This window comes from Chroicocephalus ridibundus, chromosome 1 (assembly GCF_963924245.1).
Source record: "Chroicocephalus ridibundus chromosome 1, bChrRid1.1, whole genome shotgun sequence".
In the NCBI taxonomy this organism is placed as follows: domain Eukaryota; kingdom Metazoa; phylum Chordata; class Aves; order Charadriiformes; family Laridae; genus Chroicocephalus; species Chroicocephalus ridibundus.
In genome coordinates, this window is record NC_086284.1 from 197,459,659 (window position 1) to 197,483,408 (window position 23,750).

At 37.0% G+C, this 23,750-nt stretch overlaps 1 protein-coding gene across 8 annotated transcripts in view; it reads right to left on the bottom strand.

Annotated features, from left to right (window-relative positions):
* The window catches only part of GRM8 (glutamate metabotropic receptor 8), a 357,440-nt gene that overhangs the window by 117,353 nt on the left and 216,337 nt on the right, over positions 1–23,750 (bottom strand). For all 8 annotated transcript variants that reach the window (XM_063323315.1, XM_063323314.1, XM_063323313.1 and 5 more), the window contains one exon: positions 20,396–20,596. In XM_063323315.1, coding sequence (XP_063179385.1) covers positions 20,396–20,596 — 201 coding nt within the window. The remainder of the gene's footprint in view (positions 1–20,395; positions 20,597–23,750) is intronic.

A 23,750-nucleotide genomic window follows, 5' to 3' on the forward strand; every position in this document is an offset into this window, starting at 1 on the left:
TTTGTTTGCAAGAGTAGTTATTATTATGCTTAAAATGCATCTTTATTACATTCCTGCCAGCTGAGTGCTACTTACAATTCCATTAAGGTGACCACTAACAAAGCAGTTAGGCACATGCATAACTTTATATGGATAGTGTCACTAAATTCAGCAAGTCAGTAGATGACTTGCGTGTTAACTGCAATTTTATGCTTTGAGATTCTTAAGTGCTTGCCTAAATGAAAGGTTATAACCTTGATTTTTCAATCTGACTTAGTATTATTCGATATTCCATAAGAAAAGCTTGAAATTCATTTCCTCCAAGACCACTAAAAGATTTACCAGATGAAGTGAATTATCATGATAACATTGTAATACTCAAGGACTGCACAACAATAATACCATATACCGGCATCACTGTGTCTCAACGTTTCATCAGGAACATATCATAGGTAAAAATCTGAATATGTTTATGTATATTACCTGATTATTCCTATAGAGAAACACCTCTAGTCTTGTCAATAAAGGTACTACTGATCATGAAGAAGAATGAACTAGTTTGGTTCCTTGTAAACAAAAGTCCATTTAACAATGTCCTGCAATTTCTTGAGGTAATAATTACTAGATCATCTTCATATGCATGCAAAACTCTAATAAATATTCCTGCAACATAAAAGAAACTTTAACCAGCTACAAATAGGAATGTAGATTTTTTTTTCTTTCACCTACTCTTGGAGGAAAAAAAAAGTCAAAGGAACATGAATGTCAGAGCAGAAGAGGGCTAACAGAGACAGGCATCAGACACAGCAGCTTGCTCAGCATTTTTTGGGTTCTGCTTATAGATCTTCTGTGAACTCCTTCTGGGATGGCTGGGGACTCCAGGAACTCCCGGAGGATCAACAGGGTGCCTGCCGCGCCGCAGAAAGGCAGCTGTGGGGGGGCTGTGACTTTCAGCAGCTTCTAACGAAGCTGTTCATGATCAAAGGCTGCTTTGAGCTTTGAGCTGACTCTGAGCAGGGAGAGTCACGCACCCATTCGGCAGGTGCTGAGAGAGGTGCACATAAGGGCAAGCCCAGACCGCAGCTCCCAGAGAAGCAGTTTCTGCAGAGGGAGCACAAAAGCTGGCTAGAAACTCTGCTGCTGAGGGAAGCATTCATGTGCTCAGCAGTGGTGGTGGTGGGCTACAGAGTGTGTCCCCAGCACACACCTGAGCAGCTTTCCAGCATGTCAGAGGCTCAGACCAAGCTCCCGAGGGAGGATGCATCTCTGCAGGCCTCTTACCAAGGCTGAGGCTGGGGGATGATGGGCTCCCTGCCTACAAGAGGCGTGTGCTGGGGAGCATCCACATCACCAAGTAGAGGAGCTGTGCCAAAAGAGGGGAAGGAAGAGCCTGTGCTTATTGGGTTCAGAAATGGAGACTCCCAGGATGTTGAAGCCTGAGACTTACAATGGCAGAGGAAAAGCTCCTTCTCGGATCGGCAACTACAGAACAGGCTCAGTGTGCTGGTAGCAGATGAGGTGCTGAGTCTGAGCAGGAGGTTGAGAACGTGAGCCTTCCCCTCTCCTGGGCACTGGTAAGACCACTGCTGGAGCACTGTGTCCAGTTCTGGGCTTCCCAGTAAAAGAGAGACACAGACATAGTGCAGTGAGTCCAGCAAAGGGCCACAAAGATGATTAATGCCTTGGAGCATCTGCCATACAAGGAGAAGCTGAGAGACTAGGACTTTTCAGCTTGGAGAAGGGAAGGCTTGAGAGGTTCCTCTTATCATTGTGTATAAATATCTTATGGGGGGAAGTAAAGAAGACGGAGCCAGACTCTTCTTGGTCATGTCCAGCAACAGGACAAGAGGCAATGGGCACATACCAAACCACGGAAAATTATGTTTAAGCATAAGAAAAACCTTTTTTAGCATGCAAGCAGACTAATAGTGGAATAGGTTGCCCTGAGAGGTTGTGAAGTCTCCATCCCTGGAGATATGCAACATTCAACTGGATGCAGACCTGAGCAACCTGCTGCTATGCTGAGCCGAGGGGATTGGACTAGACATCTCCAGAGGGCCAGTCTCAACTGTTCTGTGATTTTGTGAGCAGTTTCTGAGTTCTAGTGATCCCAGACACTCAGAAAGTTGCAAATGATCAATGACAATGACATGAATATTTTCACCCATTTGACTGCACCACCGGGCCAGGACAGGTGTAAAACAGCCACAGAGAGCCGCCTTTGCTGCCTCATTTCCCTCTGTTAAATACCAAATGAGGAATATCTGAAAAATCAATCTAAGACGTTTCATGAGCCTCATCTCTAAATGCAAAGGGATATTATAATTCTATGCATGCATTGTCTGTGTGAATCTATGCAATGCAGAATACACTATCTCAAATGAGAAAGGAAGATGACCCATGAAACACCCACACTATTAATTGTTGTCAGCCCAGTGGAAAGGCTTCAGGAGCTCAGTTCTCAATAGCTTTGTGTTGGAGAATCTAACAAAGGCTCAGGCATTTAAGAAATTATACTTGTAGTCAAGGCACTCTTATGATATGTATGATTCTTATGCTTATTCATGCATGGAAATGTATAATGCTTTCTCTTTGGAAGTAAGATTGAATAATAAACTATATAGCTGAAGATATGTGTAAATAAAAACAAATCTTTTCATGTCTGTAAAAATATTGGAAACTAATAAAAATCTTTGTTGCAGTTCCACAGATCTTGTCTGTTACAGGTAATTCTTGATAATGGACTGAGTATTCCCAGAAATTAATATGAATAATTTAATTAAAATAGACAATCTTTTTGAAAGTGCTACTTTTTAGAAGACCTGCTTCCAGGAATGACAGTTGACAGGTCAGAGTAGAAAATTGCATACAAAATGATATAATCTTAGGATATACACAATGGAATGGGCTGTAAAACTCTTTTGTTACAGTCGTTTTTCTCATTCCTGGGAACTGTTCTTTTAGGATCCATTTAGCAATTAATTGCAGTCCTCACTAAATGATAATGCTGCAACAGAAATCTACAGAATGAATTGTGCCGGTGCATAAGAGGCAGTGATTGGCAGGCCTTTCTTAATTACAACATTAGGTTTAGCACTTGTGTTAATCTGAAATTCATTAACACGTCTCCAGATACCACTAGTTAAATCCAGTTTGCCAACAGGCAGAGTCAGCTCTGAAATTAGTGCTTCAGAAAACCTTCTTTACTGCCTGCTGTCCTCTGGAAAAAAATGCACTGCAGTCGGTTTTCCTGATATATTGTTTGACAGGATTCCCAAAGCAATTCTGTGATGTTCTCAAGGGGAAACTCTGGACACACAAAACTAGAATGAGGTTTGTGCCAGAATCAGTTATCTACAAGTAAATCTCTCATTTCTTCAAATAGGTTCTTAATTCCTCTTTTTATACTCTATCGATAGAGTCTTTCATGCTGCATTTCATAATCAATAGTTATTCTACCCATATAGAAAACTCTGTAGATGATACAGACAGAAATGGAAATGAGAATAAAAGTTTTTTGTTTGTTTTTTCCCAGAAATGGATCATGCCAATGATCGTGGTGTCTTTCTTTGACAGATAAGTTATCTACTTTACAAGGAAAGCATGACAGATATAATCTCTCCAGATTTGAGTTTTATTCCATGGGAAATGACTGATTGAAATTGAGAAGATGGGAATCAGAAGCTGGACTGTAAAGTGGATAAGGAACTGATCAAAAAGGAGATCAAACAGGTTGTGCTGAAAGTGTCTGGGTATTGATGGGCTCCCTGTGCAGTTCTTCATAGTGTATTTTGGAAAATTTTAGTGTTTTCACCAGAGAATATGCCCCCAAAGAGCAAAAAAATGTACGTGCTAATGTGTCAATAGTGTGAAGATGGGACGCATCAGTAATATGGAACAAGATCAAACGTCACATGGCAGAATCGGAGTAATCTTAGGGACTGAGGCAATAAAACATAAGATGATATGTATATTCTGATGCATTTATAGGCTAATAACAGGAACTTTGCTAAAAGCACATAATACATGTGTTTCCAGGTACAAGAGAAGAGAAATAGTGTAACAGTTCAGGTAAATCTCGCACTAGGTTCCTGTCTTTCTCTTCAGACTCTTTCTTCTGTCACATTAAGGATTATTATCTACCTTTATAATGTTGTAAAATTATTTTTATTTCATATTTTGATCTCTGATATAATTATACTGGGATTCTTTATATTATCCAAACTTTTTCCCAATCTTATTTTGTAGACCTTTCTTATTATAATCTCAGAGCAGTAAATCTTGCAAGGATTTGACATAGATCTTCTCAGATCCCTAAATAGGCCATCATATGAAGTCATGAAAGACAACCTGTTATTAAACTTTGAAATTCATGTCTTCTTAATTTAGCTTCCAGCTTTCTGTCTACATTTTCATTATTACTTCTTTTTCACTCACATATCAAATTATTTTACATACATTTCTTAGAATACACTGCATTCTTTCTTGGAAATATTTGGTCATTTTGCACTGGATGGACAGATGCCATAATGCTGGATTGGGTGAAAACCACAGAACAATGAACTATATAACCCTTTTCTTCATCTCATTTGTATAGCTACGATCGTCAAAATTCCTCCCTTTCTTGGAAGCGTGTTGACAAATGACAACTGAGAAATAGCATTATCGCATTGGGCAATTAAATAGAATACACTTCTACCACATCTAATTCTTTTTCCCAGGTAACTTCTCCAGTTTACTTGAGTTCCAAATAATAAATAACCTTGTAAGTGCTGTTGCTTGCACCCATGCACATTCTTCGTTTGTTTTTAATGTTCAGTTCCCCACCCTTGTCAACCCTGACACTTATTGTCAGAATTACTTGTCTAACTGTTGTACAGCCATAAACTATGGTATCATCTGCATTTACATGGTTCTATCCACCAATTCTTCCTACTGGTTTCAGTAGGCTCTTTGAGACCAATTTTATTTTTATTTTTCCTGAGCTGCTTCTTTATTGGTATTTCCCCTCCCCTTCCTTTCTCATTGTCAGTTTTACAACCCGTGGAACCTTTTTCAGTTTTAAAGGTGCTTTCATACAAGATACATCTTAACTATCTTCTTAATTGTTAATAGTTTTGTCTGTGAGGAGATTTTATCATTTGGATGTGTCTTAATTAGGCTATACAATCTCTGTGTATTTGAGGGAAAACTCCATATGGATTACTTTTCCTTTCACTGCTTTTAAAGCAGACACAAAATAGTAGTCTAATTTTATTATCAAATAATTTACGGGTATTATTGCTGGTGTTTTTACTTACTAATCTATTAATTAGATTAATATCAATGTTAAATAGATTAATAGAGTAATATTAATTAATTAGATTAATATTCTGGTAATCAGATTAATATTAATACAAAATAGTGTTATCATATGTCTTTTGCACCTAGTCTAAATTTCTGCCATTTCTTCTTTCATTTTGTGAACAATTTTCAGGTGATTTACAATAATAACTCACCGTTTTATTCCCAGCTTCCCTCCTCAAGCTCATTTTTTCCCAAAAAAAACATAATAGTATTGGAGTCATCTCACCTGTCTTTGGAAATAGACATCTGAAGCTGATATAGTTTTATAGGTTTGCTCTGCTGTCAGTGGAGGCCTGTCTACAGCACAATTCATCTGCCTTATTTTAGACAAGTAAATGATGAGGTGAACTATGCCCCACTAAGTGACTTTCTCTCCATTCACTATAAAAGCAATGTAATCAGCTAGTTCATGTGTAGACATCTGCACTGTACATATCTAATGTGAAATAAATTGAATTCCATTCCTATACTGTTTGGCTTTATGAATAGCTAATGTCTCTGTGTCCCTGTATTATTCCATTTTTATATTTGTCCCCTCTTCCACTTTATCTAGGTGCATGACACACACAAAATAGAGCAAACCCAGTAGATCATAGCATTTTTCCTACTATCTTTTACAATGCTAGGAAAAACTGCATCTTTTATCACCTACATCATCATGTGTCTGTATTGTTTGCTGTTATTTTTCATCGGGAAAAAGGAAAAAAAAAGCAATACCATTATAAATAGACCTTGTCTCTAATCTATCTGCTGTTCAATATTTGTAGCACATCAATCTGCTGAAGTTATAAGCCCTTCTATTTTTCTGTGCCTAACCTTATTACATTCCATTTCCTGGCAACAAATCATATGGTTCAGGCACCAGCTTGTGACCCTGTTCTTTGGGACTCATGTTCATTTGTTCTCACCCTCAGAGCTTTGTCCTCAGTTTTCTATTGTTGTCAGGTTTCATTATCCTTCTACATTTCCCTACTCAGAACCCCTCTTGTTACTTATCTGTCCGGCATTTCATATCAAGGTCTGTGCTCATTCCTGTTAAATATTCCATTAGAAATCATTAGCAAGTCAGGACCATGAGGATGAAAAATTTACATTTTCAGAAATATTCTTTCATTGATCTGGATGCTATTGATTCTGGCAGAGGGACCTCTGAGGGAGGACAAAAAAAACCAATTGTAGCAGTAGCAAGGGAGGAAAACTAAGAATATTTATAGTCCTCTTTATAACAAGTATACCAAATCAAGAAAATAAAGGTGAATTTTATAACAATATATCTGTATTATTTTTTCATATATAAGCCCCAATAAAAGATCTATATGAAATCTCTGAAGACACTGACCCCCATGAGAATTGTTTCCTTTCTTGACCACCTCCCATTTAACCATGGTATATCTATATTTACAAGCTCTGTGTTATCTTGGAATCCAAGGACTTCACAATCTGAAAACTACCTGTATGAAACAGGAAGACTTTTTTATAGGAAAAGAACTAATAGGAAGGGCAAGATTTCAACTGCCTACTTTGGTGACCAAGACCTGAGTTGAACTTAGTTATCTAAGAGCTGCCCAAAGTGGCACTGATTTGCACCTTTAAGTTTCTGAAGGACCGGCATTTATACTCCCATTTTCAGAAGCTCCTTAGTCCAACCAGTGAGGCACACAGCTTCTTCTTCACCCTTCTTGCAGCTCAGACCCAAGAGGGAGAGGCACCGCTCTTTTTTGCGTATGTCTCCGATCTGAGTTGTCCTCTCTGGACAAAATTCAAGACAAATGCAGCTACAAACTCACGGGGATTCTGCCTGCTCAGGGAGGCAACTCTCAGCTCTGCTGACATGACACCACCTCCCAAATTTCAGACAGGCCTTTCCTGAAGTTTTGCAATGTTGGAAGCTAAGAGACTCCATTCCCAGGACTGATTTCCCAGAGGATCAGAGCCACAAAATAGTTTCCTGCAATTGCTCAGTGAAATCAGTATCCTTGTCAGGAACGTCAATTAATTGCCGGGTTTCATTAGTGATTGAACTGATAGGAACATCACTCAACAGTACAGCTTTAGGGCCTGGAGACATTCTGAGTTTTCATTAAATTAATTTTGGTTTAATTCAAACCAAAATTAAACAATTAAACAACAAGACAGAAGAAAAAAAAGCCTTCAAAGCAAAGCCTGGTTTGTGGTTTTTTTCAGGTGACACAGGATAAATAGGATAAACAAATTTCTCTTTAAAGGCCAGTTTTGCTTTGTAGCAGTACTTCAATCCAGTGAAAGAACTGAACCATTTTATAAGGCCTTTGGTTTTCTGGGTCTTTTTCAGCATTTAATGACTTCAGAATTAGAATACACTATATTGTTCCATGAACTACTGAAAAAAAAAACAAACCATACATTAGAGAAATGCTTTTTAAGTGTTTGATGCTAGACTTCAATACACTTTATCAGTAGTGCATAATAACCACTTGGCTGCACAGACTCACGGACATCCGTGCACATGACATGGTATATACACACAAGTGTAGACCATAGAGCCCACAAGGTATGCATTCACAGGCATTTGTGGACCGCTTCTGGAAAAACAAACTGTCATCTCTTCTCCATGGATGAAAAAAACAATCTGTACTTTTCAAGTGGCCCTGGTGTTATTCACTGTTTGGCAAGTATAGGCAATGCCTATTATCAGCTTATCTTCCTAGGAAATCTTTAATCTGATTATACATGAATATAGAACACACAAAAGTCTCCTCATGTGTATTTGGAGGACTCAAATAGAAGGTGAATTTCTCTCTCTAGAACTATTCACTAGAAGGTGAATAGTTTGCTACCTTCTTTCTGTCCCCCTCTTCACCTTACTCCTTTTCAGCAACTACAACCTCTCATCTCCACAGGAGTGGCAAGGTCCTGCTGTTCAAACCAAAATAAGTTAGCTTAAATCACCTCTGAACACAGGTTCACACTCCTTATTTAAAGAGAATGGTTTGTGTCTTTAGTTCAAAAATTTGATGGACTGAGATAACAGCCAGTAATGTCTGCTATGTACCATGCCATAATTCATTAAAACACTGTAATTAAAACACGTTCACACATACGCCTTCACTTGTGTTGTGCAAATTGGTATAAGCATTAAATAATTGAATCCCTAAATACTAACAGAGACTGTAGATGCATATTACAGATGGGTACGCCTGCTATGGGATGGCTGGCAGAAGGCATAGGTCTTTGCTCTGACCCTTCACACCTTGTGACAATGAACTTTAGCAGACCTGAAAATTCAGTCCCTAGCACTTGTGGACTTACGAAACTTACTGGCTAAATAACATCAGCATTGTCTAAAAATGCCTTGAAAAGCTAAAGTGTTGTCCCAGGACTACCTAAACAAAGAAACATGCAAACAAATAAATAAAATAACGTTGGTAGGTACTTTTTGTGTTGGCAATGTAGTAACGCAGACTCGGGAGGTGTCAGGCAAAGAGCACAGAAACATGAGAAATCTTCAAAAGGTCAAATTAGTTCTAGGGCAAATTGGCTGAAATAAGGAACAACCTCAACGTTCAGCTGTAACTGAAATTAAAAATTAACAACTTTTTTAGGTTTGGGAACTTCTGCTTGAACATTACTTTCTTTTTATTTTACACTTTTCTTGGAATTTTCTGATTCACCATACAAGGCTCAGGACAACTCACTTACTGCGATAAGAACAAAACCATGAGCATTTTATGCTCAGGTAAGCAAGAAATCGTGCCTAAGCACTTTGTGCATGAACAATATCCCTTGCTGGTAAGAAACAGTGAAAGTGCAAAACAGAGAAAAAATTATCAGTGTTTGAGCTGCAGTTAGTCCATGCATAAGAGAGGATCAATACAACAATTTGTAACTATCAAGAGCTGGAGCCTTTAAACGCCAGCTGGCTTAGCAGAAACCTTCCCACAGTGGCTGTATGTCAATATAAGGGTTATTTCCAAGCACCTTTAGTTGTTTTTCTCCAACATGATAAGCAGTGGACTCTAATATCCCGAGGCTTTCTCTTCAGATCTCTGGGTAGGGACTCGGAGGAGCCATGGCAGAGACTGCACTAAATAAGCCTTTCAAGTCTGCACAGCCTGACGTGTGCCGAGGAGTCTGACTGCCCTGTAGCGGCATATCCCGCACACAGATGATGACTTGAGGTTCCATATATCATTTTCACTTTCCTTTAAAATGCATAATATTTACCTCCAAAAAGTGGGACACGGCTACCATAACTGGCCATATTATGAGTTGTGACTTAATGCTACCGAGGGATATATGTATAAAATGTGATTATGTGTGGCACGGGAACAGTGCCAATACATTTTTGTCTCTCAGCTCGATCAAGCTATACTGGAGCAAAGCCAGGGTAGTCCTAGAGTGGCTGCAGGGCCAAACAGGAAAACCAAACGCTGATCCAGCTGGAGTTCAGTGTGTCTTCTGTGATTATATCTGTTTGCTTAGCCTTACAGTCAAAGGAAGGCAATCTACTATTGAGGTCTCCATAAAATGCAACATTCAGAATTGTGGATTTTTTTTTGCTAAAGAGATTGATCACTATATGTATGGCAAACCTTGAAAGAAAAATTCTAAGGAGGCAGCAGGATACAGTGCACGAGTGATACATAGCTGCTTCCTTTCCACCGCGTCTGTACAAACTGCCATCTTTTCCTGCCACAAAAAAACCATAAACTGCCTCGCTTTTCCACTGAAAAACATACAGTTCCCAGGGGAATACTCATTTAGTGAATGTCAAGGACTGTCTCTTACTGTGCTTTTCTTCTACTTCTGCAGATAAACATATGTGACAGAGAGCACGTCTGTAAACTTAGGCTGTTCTGAATTCCCCAGACAGGTCAGGTAACCGCTGTTACTACAATGCTTTCCAAGCTCTTAGGAACTGTCTTCCTGTACAGAGCAAGCACAACACCTAAACGTAAAGCCACATCTAAGTGACTACATGATACTTATAATAAAAATAAGTAATGGTAATTGCAAATGTGGTTTTTTTTTTTTCCCTATCCGTTTGTTTCCAGTATGGTTGATGAACACTGGTATTCCAGACCCACTGAAATAAACAGTAAATTTTCTCTTGACTACAGTACACTTGGGAATTTATAAACCTAGCATTGATAGACATAGTAGTTCTGCATTTTCCTGATTAGCTGATGGATTTTCCTTTTTCAACTAAATAATGAACAGGAAAAAATTTTTACCTACTTTTCAATAGATATTTCGGTAAACTGAATGACATTGTTCCATTTCAGAACGTGAAATAAAAAGGCAAGCTAATTTAACAGAGTTAAGTACTCATAATCTCAGAGCATTCAGGTTGGCTCAATGGTTTTTAATGCTTCCAGGCACTGGAAACATCTGGACAGTAATAACCAGTATTAATTTCTATCTGCTTGAATAGATCAGAGTTTCTACTTCTTTATTGCTGGTTATATTGGTAAATTCTAATTACAAATGTCTTTAGCAACTCTGAATCCTTATTTTTTTTAAGTTAAAACATGTGGAAAAAAGTTACAAGGAGACAGGCAGATAGCATAGACTTAGAATTGCAAATGCAAAATAATAGTGTAGGAACAGAGACATCGCAAAACTACTGCTTGAAAAGCTGTGCAAAATGTTGGGCTTTTGCAAGAACGGACTTAACCAGCCACTCCCATTTCTGTGAAAATTCTTTTACTCAGGGTGCTACCTAATCAAGCTATATTTCACATATTGTAAGAATGTGATAAGAAACTTGAAAGATATTAATTTCATGATAGCATAACATCTAACTTTTCACGGCTCATTGAAAGAAAATAAAAGTGATCGATGGAATAATCAACCACCATTATTACATGAAATATTTTTTTTTGCTAAACCTAAATTTTCTCCTTTATATTAAAACTATGGTGATAGTTTTATGGTGATAGTATGGTGATACATTAAAACTATGTTGATAGTTTCTATCTCTAACCAAAGTTGGCTGGTTTTGGTTTGGCTTGTTTGGCTTTCTTGTTCGACAATAAAAAAAAATGTTTATTAGCAAAAAATAAAGTTTAAAAATCATGCTAGCTTCTCTAATCCCTTGGAGATAATACAGATATATTACTTCATTACTTCAAAGGGTCACTTGTAACTCATCTTCTATAAAACAGGAAAATTTGACCTGAATGAAAAAGAAAAATAATCCCGATGTTGATGATAGGTCTTCCTTTGTGTATGGTGCACAATAAGTAAAACTCCAATAAATGCATAAAACTTATCCTGTACTGCACTAAGACTTCTTGTTTCAGTGCTGGCTGGGTAGAAATATGGAGTCATACATTTATAGCTGCTTTAATTCTGCTGTCAGACTGAAAATACAATAACTTAGTGCTACTAAGATAGGATATTGAGAGTCCATTTTAATATTACTTCTAGGAAGTCTCGCATTCTTAGCTGCACAATGACACAAATGCAACAAGACTAAAGAATATCCTCACAGTCATGCTTTATACTTGTTTAAGGCTTGCTTCTGGAACTTGGCTTCAGTCTCCTTGTGATTAAAGGCTGAGAAGTCAATTACTTTATTTCCTCAGTGAATATCTGAATGCCAGACTAATATGAAAAGTCTGGGGGAAGGACCAAGCTCCAGTGTTTCTACCATCTTCATCCCAAAGCAGAGTTAGTAGTGCTGTATTATATATTTCTAATTCCTTTCTGGAACTGTTCAGAGGCATAAACCTCTTCCCCTCGATTTAACATACAACGGTGGTACCACTCCCTTTTGCTCTCCAGCTGAACTCCTAAAATTTAGGCAGGTCAGCATCAAAGTTAATCATACTACGTAATAAACCTCACCCATTGTAATTGGTGGGTCTAAAGAGGAAGCTATGATTGGTGTGTAAATTTTGATACAGTAGTTAAAAACACATCCACATTTTCATACTCTGAAATGCAGCTGGGTATCCTCTAATAATCTTACCTTTACATAAATAGCTCAACTACCAGCAAATAAAACTGTATTCAAGCAGAGTACCAGTCAAGCTGATAATTTGTTAATAGAGCTATAAGTAGTAGAGAGAAGCACCATTTTCAAATCCATCTGGCTGTGTAGGCTCCTATGACTTGGCTTAAAAGAGTTTAGGCTTCCAAGTGGAACTAATAATAAAGAGTATTCTGTACCTCCCATATTCCAAACTATTTTTTTTATTAAATGCTAATGTAATTACAGAAGTTAATAACCTAAAGAAATTGGCACAAATTGAAAAATGTTAATATGGAAGCCTAATTAATGCATCATCAGTTTGAAATTGTGCTATGCACAGAATGCACAGAATTGCAACTAAAACCTTTACTGCAAGTTATTTTACCTTTAATTATCAATGTTCAATTTTGATGATAGAGATAACAGGAGAATTGAGAGAAACAGTCTCTCTATTTAAAATAGAACGCCTCAGGAATTTGTGCATCAAATCCATTTTATTTCAGGCTTACTAGGGAGAGATTTGGCGAAGGCTAGGGGAAGCAACATTTTGGGTCCAATCTGTTCGGCATAAAACATAACCTGCTGTGTGGCCAAAATGATTGGATACCTTAATCCTCAGGAATAACAGCAAATGCTTCCTCTGCTGGAGTAAATTAGAGAAGCTTCTCAGATAAACTATCTTCCACATATTTAATGTTTCGTACTATTAGAAATTCTTTAACCAGCCTTTCAGAAAACCTCTCTGACTCATACCTGCTTGCAGAAAAACATACAGAAGTAGGTGAGTTGCTATGGTGCCTAAATGCTAATGGACTAGCTCACTCTCTGGTAACCTTCAGAAGCATCAGCCTTTCCGATCAGCTATATGGAGAACTAGACACTTGCTTGAAACTTCACCAGCTACTGAAACTGAGGGAAACCTATTTACCTGCAAGGGATGAACTGAATCCCATCATTTTCCTCTAGGATGTCTTGTTTAGTTTGCTCAGATTCTCTCTTGTTTTGCTTAAGATCAGATCTGGTGGCAAGGTCTAACATATCTAACTTGCTTTTGAACCCAGTACTCCTTTGACTATAGATCTGAACTTGGTTGAGTACTGCTGAATACAACATCTCCCTAGAGTAGAAAGCCTAAATAGTGCTGTCTGATGATGTTGGCAATGTCTGTTATAAATTTATTCTCTCCTCACTGTGATGCCTGCCCTACAGTATTAAGTCTACCTGATTTCACTATTGTTCCCTTTAACATAGAGAAATGGTTATTTTTCTCCTTATATGAGAATCTAAGATTCATCAGGATAATTTCACTGACACTGATGTCCCTGAAGAGTTGCTGTATTTTTTGTCACTTATCAGCCATTACCCGTTAGCTCACTTTTTACATTAATGAACTATAAATGTGCCTTCTTTATATTACCAAATACACTTAATAAAATCCTTGTTGCTTTTATCCCCTTCCTATTCTCTCGGATGCGTCTATCTCATTTTGTTAGTAAAAGTTGTAGGAAAATGAATTATTCTGTTACAGAGGTACTAAAAAGCAATTCATTTGTCTTCATGACTGTCCTGCTGGCATGCAGAACTGTTGTCTTACCAAACAGGTCATAAATTGACATATGGAAAAATTAATAACGTACAAACATTCTTACTTGATTCGATAGGTTTAAGAGAAGATTTTAAATTTAAGCATTTGAGTTAGGAAGCTTGTCAAGGTATTCTTTTCCTCAAAACTTGTGGCACACCTTCCTATTAATAAGGTAAGGACAATATCTGAAGTGCTTAATAATGCTGCAGAACTGCAGCTGTGATGTTTCTTGCACTGACTAAAAGGTAAAAAAATACATGCATTATGGATCCAGTTTCCTTGCACTCAAATATGTTTTCACTCAGAACGGCAAGGGTTAGTTTGTACTACTCCTCAGCACTGCTTGAGTTTTTCGCTTGATCATATTAGAAAACTGTACTCTAATATATCTGAATATCCTCACCTATCAGGAGAGGCAAATCAATTTTCATGGGCAATGAGGGTAAATCCCTTATGACCTTCCTTTACATATTAATTATTAAAATTCCTTCTGAATTAGACCTTGTTCCTCAAAACAGAATTGACCGCAGTCATGTTCTACATCATGAATTCCATATGTGGAGCATATATACTGCTCAATTAATCAGTACTTAATATCTGTACATAAGCAAGAACACGGCTATAAATTGCACTTACTTTTAGGTTCCACCCTCTAATTTCAGACCAAGCATTTTCATAATCTCTGATTTTAATCACCTGGATTTGTGAGGTACCTAAGAATCACAGCAGCTCCAAGCTTTGCCTGCTGTGCATGCTTACGTTATAACCATACATTACTTAAACCCATTAAGAGTGATTCAGACCACTGTGCAATTTTAGCGCTTGTATAGCCACCTGGATTAATTCCATTAAAATAATTAGCATGCCAAAGCAGAACTTATTTGAAATCATCCCCTGCTCATCCCCAATAATAAATTAACAGAGGTAACAACTCCTTTCTTAATTTAACATAAAGGTATGGGAGACTAGACATCAGGATTCTTTATGAGAAATGGTCTGCCATAGCCCCAGTGCATGCACAAGCCAAATTAGATACCTCTGAAACCATGGCAAAAGTACATTAAAAGAACGGACTATTTGGAATTATGGGATTTTATGAGTTCAGGTCTATGTTAGTTTAAGCTTTAGCCATGTTTTCAAACATTCCTCTGTACCACCATTATTTTTTTTAAAAATTACATGGAATTATGTTATGTGACTAATTTATGACAGAACAAACATCACAGATCTTAACAAAACTGCAGCAGACGTTCCCATTTCAGCAGCTGAAAGCAGTATCTTTATTTCTTCAGCAGAGTACAAATTAGTGAAACTAGAGTTGCTACCACAGTGAACCCTAGCGAGGTCAACAGAGTTCAGTCCTTCCCAGCTCATTGTTAATCTTGTTTGTCCATATCTGATCTACTCATCTGCTATTATCTCCCGTTACACTTAGATAGTTTCTAACCCTATCAGAATACGGTACCAGTGGCATCGTATGATGCTAACTGTTTCTGACAGTACAAACCCCTAAATTATGAACTGACAATAAGAACTTAAAACTTTAAAAATCACAGATGTGCTCAACTTCAACTATTTCAAAAAGGTTTTTCTCTCTGTTGGTAGTTGTAGATTTGAGAGTTGGATTTTTAAAAATCTGAGTTAGTAGCATAGCTCCAGTACATTTTAAGTGGGACATTTACTTCTATTGTGCTTAATGCCTTAAAAAATGTCAAAACTTATCAGCCTCAAAGGGCACCATTTTAAATCTTCTGTTTTAATGATAAATAATGATTTGAGAATGCAAATTTTGCACTCCATGAAGAAATAGAGAGGTGTCAGCTTTCTTCAAGAAAACATTTAAAACAGTCTGAGCTGAATATTAAGTCAAGGGAGTTTTGCACAGATTGATGTCTTAGCAACTTCAAAAGATAGCAGAAGATGAATTTTGTAAACAGCTGATTCCACAATAATGATTCTCTGGAGGGTTCAAAATTCTTCATGAGAAACCCCATTCTTCACTTTTTTTTAAAACTGCCCTCTATAGATACTGCTTTCTCAGAAAAAAAATATTACAATGTAGAGTGATCATTAATTTTTAGTTTACAAGTGTCGATGCCTTATTTTGAGTTTGCCTGCTAGTTTCTGTTCTTATATTCTCATTCTCTGGTATCATTCTGCCCTTTCAGGATGACATTTTGCATGTTTGCTTTTTAAAAGGGGCTGATGCTGCACCTGTGTGTGTGTCCCTGAGCGTGTAGCCAAAATTAATCTTTTCTCAAAGGCATTTAATTAACATATCTAAAACTCAAATAACAGTAACGCTTACTAGTCCACTCAGACTATTAAATTAGTTTCAGAAGGATAGAGTAAAGGTAACATATGTTCATTTATGTAAAGAAAGAGTAAGAGATATACTTTTTTTCTTTCAAGTCCAGCTAGGGCTATAGAATCACGGCATGCCTGAGGTGGGAAGGGACTTCTGGAGATCACCTAGTCCAACCCCCCTTAGCCTAGAGCTTAGAGCAGGCTCACCTAGAGCAGGTTGCCTGTGTCCAATCAGGTTTTGAATATCTCCAAGGACGGAGACTCCACAACCTTTCCAGGCAACCTGTTCCAGTGTTATTGCAGATTTGCCACAAAATCTCAGCAAGCAACATAGTTGCTTTACTTTGTCCCCGAGAACAGAGAAAAGGCTGCACAGTCAGACTCCGAATTCATCTCCTGAGTCTCCTCTTCACCAGAAGGGGGAAGTGATGTTGTGGTGACCTCTGGCAGAAGCATACAAAATTTATTTAAGCAGTGATGGCAGAAGGGAGTCAGTACTTCCACTTGTCCTCTGCTCCCTTCTCACTTATCCCTGCTCACCTAAAAAGATGTCTAAGGGGCAAGTATCCTTGTTCACCTGCAGGATAAGTAGCCCATAAAAGCAAATAAAACGTCTGTTTGTGTGTATAAGAGTAAAGGTCAAGTTCTGCCCCTACTTTTAAGGTTAAGAGTCATATTGTAATATCTGTAAAAAGTTATAGTGTGTGATGTTTTCTCAATATTTATCCCTGTAACTACTACAGGGTGTTAATGGAAATATAAACACAAATATATGACTAAAGGTAGGCAAAAACCAGCTACCCTATGCTAGCTAAAAAACTATATGTATAGAAAGAGTGAACTTTCTTCTATGTGAAATGTTTTATGTACAACATAAGCAGTGATCTTTATCTTCGGAATTTAATTATAAATTTTGATCGTCATTTTTGTAGTGGGATGACTGGGGAGGGAGGCACCGATCAGTCTTATCACTTTGTGTTCTGTTCCCACCAAAGCAATAGCACTGTATCCATGTTGTCATCCTTTTTTTGCTTTGTCCGGAAGGAAGTACAAAGATAAATCTTTTTCTTTAAAAAACAAAACAAAACAAAACCATCTTTGAAACACCTCCATCCACCGCAAATGCATGTTTCAATTCCTATTTCTGTTAAATGATGAGCACTCATGTTAAAATTCAGCAGAGCACTTCTCATAAAACACTCAGCACATGCCAGGGTAAAAACTCTCAGAAAACGTCTGCTTATTTTGTAGACAGAATAATGAAGTTGAGTGAGAACTCTAGAGCAATGTGATGGGAGAACATATTGAATCATGCCACAATTACACTATTGTGCATATCACCATTTCTAAAGCTAATTAACAGAAAAACTCTTCGCTTTACATAACTTTAAATATGAAACACCATTTTCACATAAATATCTCATTTTGTTTGGATACAAAAACTGGTAGAGAAAATTTTTCAAATGTAGCACCTTTATTAAAACAAGAACACCATAAAGGGACAACATTAACTATTTGCCTGGGGAAAACCAAAGTAGGAGCATGAAACTTATGAAAGCTCTAAGTATTCTTTGATCTAATAACCAGAAAGAGCTGGTTATGGGCAACTAGCACTGACCATCAAGAACACAGGGAACTAAATATGCCTCATCTCAGCACACTAGCTTCATATTTTCCTGTTGTTTAAAAACTTTTTCAATGTACAAAGCAATAGGTTGTACCCGTTACATGTTAGAGGTTTCTTTTCCTACGAAATTAATTACTAAACTTCCCATTATAAATGAAGAGCAATTGTTTTTAGACACCAGACTTTGCTAGCTGTCCTAAGAAAAACACAGACAATACTAAAACAGGAAACTACACTCAGTAGTAATTCAAACCTCATGTGCAAATAAATTTCTTTATTCCTATTACAAATGAAGATGTTCTATCCCCATTAAAATCGTGCTGAACTGTGAGATTTTCTGCATTTAGCATACAACTGGTAGAAGAGTATCTAAGCAGAAACAAATGTCGTATCAATTACATCAGTACACTGTGGGCTGGTGGTTATGATCACCCTTCAGTCATGAAGGTGTCATAGAATATCACACAGATGAATCCTTCAGGGGAAGAAATCTTCATAATTTGTAAATAAAAATAAACAGAGTAAACAAAAATAAACACATTTCAAAGTGATTACTTGCAATCAAAAGCAAAACAGTTACTCCAATAAACAGAAATGTAAATGTTTTTTTCCCCTTGAAAATACCCTCCATAAGGCAGAGAGGTGTCCTTCATAATACAGGCCATATTTTGTGAGGTGAAACCCACTAAGCTGAACCTAGGATGCACATCAAAAGCGACACACAGCACTACTGTCAACTCCCAGCACAGGAGGTCTAGCAATCTATGTAAATATTCACCTCTGTAAACGCAGTCAGACACAGCAGCAGTGCTGTCCTGAGGAACAGGAATTTGGGATTAATAGGAAAAGGCAAAGGGTTAAAGACTGTCCTCTGTTTATGCCTCCCAATGCATGACCAAAAAAAATAAAATATTTGGGCATATAACATGACCAAAAAAACTGGTATACCAGTATATAATGTGGACTATCCTAGTACAGGGAACAGTTAATGTATCCCACGGGACAGAAAGTTAACCTTACAGAAATGTTTCTCTTTTTTTGTTTGTTTGTTTTCCTCTCTTTCAGTAAATCACTAGTTCAAAACCAGATACTTTTTCATTCCAGCATTCCAGAATGCTTTATCCCACTGTTTCATCTCCCCTTGTTGCAATACTTAGAGTCAGACAGAGAACTCATGACGGGTATTGATGAAATACAACAGTCTAGGGAGAGAAAGGTTCCATGTAAAACGTACAGCTTATCTTTTTATGCTAAACTTTCATGCTTACCGAATGAAAATAGATCACTTTCTTTGTGCTTTAACAACACAGACCCAGAAGAATATCTACAAGAAATGTAGATAATTACCACTGCAAACTTTATGCTGCCTACCTTAGTCATCATAACAACATTTCCCATTTGCCAGCAACATATTTTGCTCCAGGTTTTCTTTAAAATCACTAAAGAATCATTTAAACACCTTCTATCTTTATATTCCTGGAGACAGGGATTCCCTTTTCATGAAAATTGCATAGGAAGAAAAAAATTATAGAAGAGGAAAAAACTGTGAACTCCAGCCAGCGTTCATATCTACCAAATGGTCTGGTATATTACCTAAAGCAAAAAAAGCTTCCACTCATAAGCTAAATTCAAAATGACCTTGTGCTTTTTTCAAAAAGGCTGGCAGCTGAGGTCATTGGAATAAATTGTGATAGACAGTGCTTCTCTCTGCATAGTTAGAAGGCATGTCTAGTACGTGAATTATCACCAAGTAGAGAAAAAATCCACCAAAACACAGCAAAGAACATTGTTCCATTTCCTTGTAAAATAGTGCTAAATACAGTCTACAATAATTATGACTTTAATGAAATAATGTAGGTTTTCAGCAACTTTATTTCACCATCAAGTATGTTCTACCCTTTTCAATTCTACATTCCTAAATTAATTCTGTTCTTTATTGGCCTCTACTGTTAAAAGCGTAAGCATCTGTAACTGCATTTCCCCAGCAGGCCGATCCCAGCTGCACAGAATATTATGTAGTGTTGTTTAAAAATATATATTGTAGTTATGTTAAAGCTCACTAAATCACTGAGTCAAAAACAATGACAGGGAAAAGAAGCTGGAACTGCTAGCGAGTGTTTTAATTGAGATTTAAATATGCAAATTGAAAGCAAACTCCTCACTGTTCACTTCTGTAAGGAAATTGTTAACAGTAATTTCAGAAGTCGGCAATTTTTAAAAGGATATTCTTTTCAATTCATTCTCTTGCAAACACATAAGCAACCTCTGTCAAAGGATCTTAATCTGTCAATAGGACTGCATGACTCCTCAACTTGTTTCTATAATAGCAGCTTTTCACCAGAATATTTTCATGGACAGATTCTTATTTTTAACATCTGCCTCTTGGGAGCAGCTTAAAGTTAAGACGAAAAATACACTTGGGGTTTCAAAGCAGGTGGAAAAACTCACAGTTCTGAGTTCTAAAGCAGTTCTCTCTAAAAAAGAACTGCTTCTAATCCTGTTTTCAACTATGCCTTAAAGTATCCCATATAAAGAAGAAAACACATCTGAAACATTTAAAGAAGAGGGGAAAAAAAGAGTACATGTAACTTACCATTGAAGTTTACTGCCCGTATATAGCTAAGTAGTTCTTTACCATCAATTGTGCTCATCCTCGGGCATAGACCAATATATCCAGGACAGAGATCTTTATGCATGTTGTGTAGTGCATAGGCCATGGAATATACTGCATCAATTACAAACTGAACTTTCCCTTCTTGCTCATAGGCTGAATCTCTTGCAATCCTTTCCAAGCCTAAGGAAGAAAGAGAAAGAGTCAGTTTACTCCTATTTGTGTGTGTGTTCTGTACATCCATGAGTATTTGCATGCAAAAAATTCACAGTAGAACATAAATAATTGCAGTCAGATTGATAGGTAAATTTAGGACTCATCTATCCGTCACCTAAATAAACAAGACAAGGAAAAATATATCCATCTGGTTTAGCTTCTAATCATTGTACACTCTGCCAGGTATATAAACAGTATGTTGAGTTCTGGGCTGAGAAAGAGGACAGAATATATTTCATTACAAGAAAAAGAAATATAGATATATGTATTTCTACCATCCAGGAGAAAAACTCTCTTTCCACCTTATTGACTTTCATTCAACAGCTGTTTATTGTTATTTATAGGACACTTCTACAGCAGCCTGCCATTCTGTTTTAGATAAATTTAAGGCTACCTTGATTTTTATCCCTGCCTATTGTTTGATAAACATTATTTAAACATGTCAGGGAAAAAAGCTGAATGCTTGCCAAGTGATGTGGCCATCTGTCTCCATACTGAAAAGTGCTTATTCTGAGACTTTTTTCTTGTATTTACTAGTGAATTATGCTTCACATTGAGAACCGTGTACTATTTCCTACAGGGACATTTTTCCTTCAGAGGGAATACAGAAAAAATCAATACATTATGAAATTTTGATTCTGCAGGAATTGCCAACATTAATCATCTATGTCCAAATCCAAAGAACTCTTTACATTCATATGTCATAGTACTAAATGGAAAAGAAAAAATAAAGTTCAGGAAAATTATATCTCAGGTAGAAAACCAACATGAAATCCCATGTCCTATATAGGAATTCAGCCACTGATTTCAAAGGCTCAAAATCTTCACTTACAAGGGGCAAGAGAGGTCTGCAGATCTCAATGTGAAATCCGCCCTGATGAAATCTACAGTTGATGGAATCTATAAGGTCTCATTGACTCAACAAACAAAAGAGTAAATACTGAGGTTACCTACCAGATTAAGAACTCATTCAGTTTGAAAATAATCCATTCACATTGTTTAATACTATTTACAAATGAAGCAAAAGTTTACGTCCCATTTTTTTTAATTTTAACTTTCTACATCGTACTTTTTATGTTTCTTTCTTGTCTCTAAACACAGGTTTTTATCAGTTCAAGATACCAATTTTATTGTATCCAAGTTTTTACAGGTGCATTGTTGATGCCTGACAATACACTGTATGAAAGATCTTTCTTTAGACAAAGTATGCAAGCCCATATGACATGAAAGAAAAAAAAAAAAAAAGCTAGGGAGTCTACTCAGAAGCCTTTCTTCTGTTTGCCTGCTGCACTTCAGTGCCACAGTCTCACATTACAATGACAACATATGAACAACTGACTATCAGTAGTGTTTTGTGTTTTAAACAGCCCTGAGCACTGGGAGCCTTGAAGGAGATAGCCTTGAAAAATCACGATGTGCTTTTATTTCTCCACAGGGATTAGTTAAAAAAAATAAAATCACTACCTCTTGAAAAGGTACTTTTGGAAAGGAAAGCATATAACTCATCTTTGTGATTTGTTACAAGTTACTTCATAGACACTTTTCAGGACAGCTATCTAATGACTGTCAAATAATTAGTAAATAGTGTGACTCTACTGTAAATAAACAGAAAAACATTTCCTTGCACATGCTGAAAATTAGACAATTAGTTGTGATGCATTTCCCAGACATAAAAGAAGCTATGAAGGATGGAAGAGATGACGCTTAATTAGATTACAACTTTATTAACTTATTTCATTTGGGAACTAGCTTGCAACAGTAAGTGACAGGTAGAGCTCATGATCCCCACATTAATTGTTCCTGCCTTGTTAAGGATTGACAGACAACAAGTGAAGGACAGGGTTTACAGAACTCCTGCAGGCACACAGCAGTCGATAACCTGTATGTGCTCCCCAGAGCTTCCACATCCTCTAAACAGGTTGGTCAGGACAGGAGGAGTTTGAAGGAGATATATCCACTTTAATTGTGAAGCTAAATATAATTCTCCTGACATATCAGATGGATGGATGTGTATGTTGAAGGGTGGGGGGTTAGTGAAAGGTAGAGTGGAATAATTTTCTGTGATAAATGCTAAATTATAAAAACACTACAAGTTGCAAACACTTAAGCGGGTACATTATACTAAGCGGTACAGACTAAAAAGTGAAAAAAAAACAGTATTATACTCCTCTGTGTTATACTGTAAACACATGTAGGATTTGCATAAATTTCTTCCACAGCATAACATTTTACCTTTACTCTTCAAAGATACGTGATCATAAATTGATTTATCATATAAAATACAGAGAGAAAAAAAGAATTTATTAGGACTGAATGTGTTTCAGCACATACAAAGGGGTAAGGAACACCACAGAACTATCAGTGAAACCCAGAAGGCAATAGATAAGAAGATTCTCTGTGCTCTGCATAAATAAATAAAAATAATAATAAAAAACCCCCAAAACAATAAAAAAAACCCCAACAAATTGGATTATGTGCTCACTCTTTTTGACGTTTCTCTTCATCTTCTTTCTACAACTCTCAAATATCTAAACCAATAATTTACAAAGATGATAAGAACTCATCAAATTAAATTACATTACACTGCCCTAAATAAATGTTAATGTATAGCAGTAAAATGATGCGTATTGTCTAAGCCATAAATATGGCAGCTCCTACAGAGATAATATTACACATTTGGAAGACATGATTATAATTTTTCTTCAGACTTGTATATCAAGTAATAACAGTTTCATTTACAGCTTGACTCTCAGCTCTAGGAGGCATGTTTCTACACACACTGGTGACTTGAGAGAATGTAACAATTTGTATCTCATAATAGAAATGTTTTAATGCTCTTTAATGATTCCTTCAATTTCTAATCCTACAGTTTTTCCTCAGGAAAAATTGTTTAGCCTGAGTCTTTAGCAAAAAGAATGAGATGTTCCCAACTTGATATCGCCATGGTCTGCCAGCGTGTCAAGAACTCAGGCAAGAACTGGGTTCACGCCATCCCTCCTAATTCTGATCTCCAAACAAAGGAAATCCAGGGAAACAGTGCTTTCCAGCAAATATTCCAATTCAGCTGTTGAGAAGTGAAAGCCTGTGGGGAATTTCAGCAAGATGTCAAGACTTTCCCCAG